This window comes from Pinus tabuliformis, chromosome 7 (assembly GCF_031772625.1).
Source record: "Pinus tabuliformis cultivar Carrire ecotype Pingquan chromosome 7, CPIR1, whole genome shotgun sequence".
Taxonomy (NCBI): domain Eukaryota; kingdom Viridiplantae; phylum Streptophyta; class Pinopsida; order Pinales; family Pinaceae; genus Pinus; species Pinus tabuliformis.
The window spans coordinates 539,532,158-539,539,028 of NC_142293.1; the positions used below are offsets into that span (position 1 = coordinate 539,532,158).

The following is a 6,871-nucleotide window of genomic DNA, read 5'->3' on the forward strand; positions in this document are numbered from 1 at the left end:
CAGATTTTGAAGAGCAACTTCCCGCAACATCTAACAAGTGTTTGTAGGACCTTTGGCAAGTGTTGGGGGTTCGATTTCCAAGGATGTTGTGAGCCTTTTTGAGGTTTATTTTGGCCAAGTCGAGTTCGCTAGAGGGCTGCCCATTTTCCTCTCTAAGCTGTGGGCATTTGGAGGAGACACACACATTGTTTCCCTTGCATAAGTTTTGTGAGATCTTGTCACTACTTTCTCAAGAAAAGAGGTCTAGTGTCCAAGTTTCAAGCAATTATTGTGAGGACTCTCCTTGAAGTATAGTTGAGAACTTTGAAGGGCCCTCTTCTCATTGTAATATTAATAAAAGATCTAACTTGCTTGTGGGAGCTTGGGATTTCTCCCATGGTATCCTATCTCCCCATTTAGAGGGAGGCTTCTCTTGGGTGGATTGACGTTTGCATGGTTTAAGCTTTCATACTTCATTCACTTACATGCATGCTTTAATTGGGAATTAACACAGCCTCACTATCATATTTCATTAAGTTAAAGTTTGTTACAATTTCATTTGAGCTTTGCATTTTCTTTCTCAATGTTGCTTGGAGGTACAAGCTTACACTTTACTTTGGGAAATTCATCATTTACATGCAATAATTTTATATTCTTAACAAACTTTGATTCGTTTCCAGTTACATTGGTAAATTGTTTCATGATCACTTGAATACATGCTTCAATTTTACGCTACATTGTTATCTTTAATATTGGAGCAATTTATTGTCATTGTCTATTTGAACAAATTTTACTTTCAAGCAAATTACTTGTATCATTTTAATTCATTGATGAAACATATGCAACACGTGTAAGCTAATTTTATTCCTCCAATTGAAGTTATAATTGCAACTTATGTTGAACACTATTTCATTTTCAAGCATTGCAAATCAATCTCTTTGAAGCATTTGCATGTATCATTATTTTAATTTGGGGAATTAACACAATTTGCATTTCATCTAGGCATTTTAGTGCAAGAAGGCCCCAAGCCTCATTAAAATTTTACCTCTCACATAAGTTGGTTGAAGTAGACATCTTAGGGATCCTCTACTCCTCTATTGACTCCTCACTGTAAGATTCATATCATTGTGCAAGGGTGAGGTCTGAGGATTGAAGAGTTAAATTATAATTTTGTTGTAGAGCTAATTAATAAAATTAACCAAGAGCACTTTACATTACATTTACTTTACTTGTCTCTTGATGGTTTGAGTTTTCATATGCAAAGCCTATTCCAAAAGCAAATATTGTAATCATTTCAAACAAATGTTTTCTTTTCATATTTCAAGTCTAATTGCATATTGATGTCTTGGTTTAGCACTTCCTTTCTTTTACATTTCCAAGTTAATTACTAATTTTTGGGTTTTGGCAAGATATGTTTAACATGTTTTGATTTATAAAGTTGATTATCTCAAAAGCATTTTGTATCTTACATATCTTGTGCTAACAATTCTTATTTACATTTCGGGGTTACTTTGTTTTCTCTTTTGGGAGCATTGCATTTTACTTTGAGTAAATATATCTTTAAATTGTTGAGCAAATTCCTTATAAGGCACTGGTTTTATGGTTTTTAATCATATTATATTGGCATTGTTATTTAGTTTCTCACTTCATATATGCCCATAAATCCTTAACAGTAATCCATTTTCACTATAACACTCTCCTAGAAACTCACATCTTTTAACTTAAATTTTCATTAGAGACCACCCCCTTAGCTAACCTAGGAGATAGTTCAAACGGAGAGAGTTGGGATTAGTATGACAGCCCCTTCTCTAAGTTCCCTGCCACCAACCACACCTTGTGGGGTTGAAGGCTTTTCTCACTAACTTGTAGGTAGGTGTAGGCAGTAGGGTCAACATCTTTGGCGCCGTTGGCGGGGACAAGCTTTCTTGTACTTAGGAAATCGACTAACCTTTTGGTTTTAGCATTTTTGAACTTTAGATTTAGATTCTTGCTCAAGTGGAAACTCCACTCAATCCAAATTTTGCAAGAGTCTCTACTAGGAGAAATTCAAGTGGTCTAGTTAGCCCCTCTTCCGATCCTTAAAATGTTTTTAGAGAGAGGTTGAATAGACTTTCTCATAGTAGAGTTCTTGCTAGTCTTGGGCAAGAGGCTATTTCTGATATTCATTTGCTTTTTCAAGAACAAGTAGAGCCTAGAATCATGAATGATCTTTTTGCTCCTTATGACTTCACTAACATAAATGGCTATCCTCACAATATCCCTCACAAGGCTATTGAAAAGATGTCTTCCTTTCAAGGTAACAATGCCATTAGTGCTACATCACATGTGAAAAAACTTAATGTTTGTATCTTTAAATGGTGTAACACTACTAATTATGAAGATGTGAAGATGAGGCTTTTTGTTTTATCTTTAGAAGAGGATGCTCTTGATTGGCTCACTGAGCAACCTGCTAACTCATATAACTCTTTACAAGCCATTCTGACTGCATTTTTAAATGAGTTTGGAGAGAAGAATGAAAATAGACATTTGATCAATGCCATTAGCAACATGAAAAAAAATGAGAATGAGACCATGGAGAAGTTTAACAAGAGATTTAATGAATTAGTAAAAAAACATGCATGCTATTGTTAAACCTCCTGATGAATTTTTTTTATGCTCGTATCTAGATGCTTTTGGGGTTGACACTGCCTATGAGTTGAGAAGGAAGGAGCCTACGAATCTAAGTGTAGCTCAATCTGAAGCCTTAAAGATAGAAAGGGCTAGAAAGCAATCAGGAAAATCTGAAATACCTGGTTTCAATAGAGGGCCATCAAAATCAAATGATTCCAAAGGCAAGGCCAAGGAAGAGACTACACATGATCCTATTAAAGAATTAACTCAACTCATCAAAGGCGTGGAAGCAAACCACATTAAAGAAATGCAAGCCATGCAAAATAGGTTGGTGGCCATGGAGAGATCACAAGTGCAAAGATTCCAACCTATGTCAAATGATAGATGGCAAAAGAATAAAGGCCCTCAATAGGAGCACAGGCCTCCAAATCCATTGGAATCCACCAACATGGTAGATCAGATTCCCCCTTTTTGTAGGCCATGTAATCAGTTCCATGAAGAAGCCACATGTCCATATGTGAAGGGAATCATGGAAGGTGGCATGTTAGGAGATGAACATGTAGGGACAACTGGTCAAATCAATATGTTCTCCATGGAGGATCAGATATACACCATTGAAAGAAATCAAGAGATTGACCATATGCCTAATAATCTTGGGGTTTACAATATGATTGCAAATTTTGACGAGGTCACTAAGATTTTTGGGGAAAAACCTACATCTAGACAGATTCTTGCTATGGCAAAACACAAAGGGATGACTTATCAGAGAAGGGATATCCAAGACCAGAATAATCATAGAAATTTTTCTCCTCCTACTTCAAAATTGAATTTTGACTTAGGCAATTGGTTGAATAATGCAAAGGTTTCTATTCCAGTGATAGAACTTTTAAAGATACCATCTCAAAGGGCCAAGTTACTAAGTGCCATTGAAGTTACTCAAAGGGAAGAAAAGCCTAGTGACGAACCAGAAGATGAGGAAATTGTATTGAAAAGTATGAATTGTTATGTGGGGAATGAAGATCATCTACCATTTTATGTTTCTTTGATAGTGAATGATCATCTTTTACACAACTGCATGCTTGATTCATGGGCTTCATCAAATGTTATGACCAAGAAAGTCATGGAGCAACTGAATTTAAGGGTTTCTAGGCCCTATCACAACATATGTTCAATGGATTCTAAAAGAATTGAAGTGTGTGGGATAATTAAAGATTTACATGTTTTCCTAGCTGCATACACAGATAGAATAATGACTATGGATATTGTTGTGATAGATGTTCCAGATTCATGGGGAATGCTCCTATCAAGAAAATGGTCATCAGATCTAGGTGGTAGCCTTCAATGGACTTATCATATGCCACCATCCCCGTGCCTGATAATACCTTTGTCAGACTTGATCGAGAGTTAGAGAAAAGATATCATGTTGAAGATCCAAAGAAACCCAACAATGAGATTGTCTATAGATCATGCCATACAGAGAGTGATGTAGTGTTGACAAATTTCCTTCCCCCCCCCCCCAGCAGAACATATTCAAATCGAAGAGATTAGGCATAGCTCAAAAAGCTTGGGTACTTCAAATCTTCCATCAGAGCATTTTCAAGACAAAGCAGTAGGATTGGCAATACATGCATCATCATCACCATCGCAACTAACCAAGAAGAAAAGAAAAAGGCGAAAAAAGGAAAAAGATATAAAAAATGAACCACTAGTTTTGAGCAAGATCAAGCTTCAATGCATCAATAGTCAGAAAAAGAAAATGAAGAGGTTTGGTATATCTCATGGCCAGAAACATGTTAATATTGGGGCAATTCATAGTCCCAAGATAGTCATAATTGGGCAAGGCACATCAAAGAAAGAACCTATGGCCTTGCCTGTGAGTGGGCAGGTTCTCAAGATGGATTTCACCGAAGATATCTGATGCCATGGGGCATCTTTTTGTATCATATTTCTAACCTTATCTCGTGCAATTTTTGTTTAAGTAGTTTTATTTCATGAATAAATTGTCATTTATGCTCTTAAAATAAATTTTCATTTCTTCATTTCTGTACTTTATTTCATTTGATGATATTTTGAATGGATACTGTTGATATATGTCTTTTGTCGGTTAATGGAGATTCCAGGTTCTTTTAAATATCTGGGGTTCTTTCTGAAGCCTGACAATTACAGGATAAAAGATTGGAATTGGATCCTTGCAAAAATCGAATCAAAACTAAACATTGGAGTTACAAGTGGATTTCCAGGGCTGGTAGGCTTGTGTTAATTAAATCTGTTCTGATGGCAGTTCCAGTCTACTGGGCTAGTCTGACATGGGTTCCCAAAGGAATATTATCCTCAATTGATAAATTATGCAGCAGGTTTCTGTGGGCGGGGTCTAAGTCTGAGAAAGTTACCCCTTGGATCGCGTGGGATAAAATCGCTCATCCTAAAGAGTGGGGAGGCTGGGGTATTAAAAATCTTGCTTGCTTCTCCCAATCTTTAGCAGCAAAGCTCGCCTGGAGACTCATTTCCACTGAGAACCTGTGGACCTCTGTGTCTAAAAGGAAATATATTGATCCCCTATCAACGCTTGATTGGATCAGATTGCCGCAAAAGTCTTCCAAAAACTCCTCGGTGGTTTGGAAAGCTGTGGTAGCATCTGTCAAAGTCATAGAGAAGGGATTGGCTTGGAGTGTGGGGGACGGAACTCAGATCAGGTTGGGTAGAGACCCCTGGATAGGCTGTTCAGAGAGATTTTCTCTATCTCAGGGGCTGGTTTCGGCCTTAAAAGATAGGGGTCTTTACACTTTAAATCAGGTGGTTGATCCTCGGGTTTCCACCATCTGGAGTCAAGGGTGGTTTCAGGGAAGAGATTTAAATTTGGATGATGAATGGCTGGAGGAATGGGACTTGTATAAAAGGGACCTTCTTAACTCCTCAGTCAGGCTCTCTGATTCTCCGGATGAGCTTAAATGGGTCTTTGCCCAGAATGGTTTTTATTCTCTAAAGATGGGGTATAAATGGATGATGTCTCAAAATGGATGGGAGAATCCGGCTTGGTGGGCTAAACCGCTATGGAAGTTAAAAGGGCCAGCTAAAACAAGACTGTTCTTCTGGTGTGTCCTGCTTCAGAAAGTTCCTACCTGGGATTTTCTTCAAAGAAGAGGAAGGATTGGTCCTGGCCGGTGCCCCCTTTGTAAAGACAGCGTCGAAACAGTTCAGCACCTGTTTCTTTTTTGCCCTTTTAATTCCAGCCTATGGGCCGAAATGTTAAGGCTGTTAAAAGTTCCTTTTAGGTGGGAAGGGCAGGGGCTCTTAGATGCTTGGCAGAGGTGGTGGAATGAAACTTCAAATGACAGAGAGAGAACCATTCCGTTACTCATCACCTGGGGGACATGGCTTGCTAGGAATCAAGTCATCTTTAAGGATTTTGTCTTCCCTATTGGAAGACTTGCTGCAGAAGGAGTTGCTATTTATGAAAGTATTCCTGTTCCTCAAGCTCTTCCTACTTCCAGAGCTGTTCGTCAAGAATCTATCAGATATTCTATGCCGTGGGCTTATTTTGACGGGGCCTCGGACATCAATGGTCGCTGCGGGGTTGGCTTGATTATTCACTTATCAAAGGAAAAGGTTGTTAAAGCTTCAGTTGGTCTGGGACAGGGCTCCAATAACTTTGCAGAATTGAAAGCCTTACATCTCCTTCTCTGTTGGCTTATACTTAGAAATGTGAGAGAAGTCCAGATTTTCAGGGATTCAATGAATACTGTGAATTGGTTTAATGGGTCTCAACGCTGCAGAAACTTCATTCTGATTCCCCTGCTTAAAGAAGCTTCTCGCCTCAAAAGTCAGTTCATGGAGATCTCTCTCAGCCATATCTTCCGGGAAAGGAATTTTGATGCGGACCGCCTTTCCAAAGCGGGTGTTGAACATGATATGGGGTCATGGACTGTCACGGAGGATGAAAATGGGGTGGTTCGATCAGTCGAACAGCCAATTTCTGCTTAAGTTTTGTTTCATCAAAAAACGTTTTCTATTTTTGTACATATTTTGATTCGGTTCATCTTATATTTGCTTCCAATCTCTTCTGTAGAACTTCTTCAGGGCTTCTGGGCTGATTTCCTTTATTATGGAGGCCTGGGAAGCTGTGTTTTCTCATCGCTTCTTTTCTGTCTTCCGAGAATCCCTCTAGTGCTTACTATGGATTCTTGAGGTCACTGTTTGCCTCTCGTTTCTATTGAACTTCCAGCGCTTTGTTCCATACGTCTTCTGCGTGAATCGGATCCCGAGAGGTGCGCGTGTTCAGGAG

The 6,871-nt window shown here is 38.7% G+C and overlaps 1 protein-coding gene across 1 annotated transcript; it reads left to right on the forward strand.

Moving 5' to 3' along the window:
• The first annotated feature begins 3,118 nt into the window (after positions 1–3,118).
• LOC149248447 (uncharacterized) lies at positions 3,119–6,570 on the forward strand. The gene is made up of 2 exons (XM_089450022.1): positions 3,119–3,581; positions 4,871–6,570. The coding sequence occupies exons 1-2, from the start codon at positions 3,119–3,121 to the stop codon at positions 6,568–6,570; spliced, it is 2,163 nt and encodes a 720-aa protein (XP_089306148.1).
• The last annotated feature ends 301 nt before the right edge of the window (positions 6,571–6,871 follow it).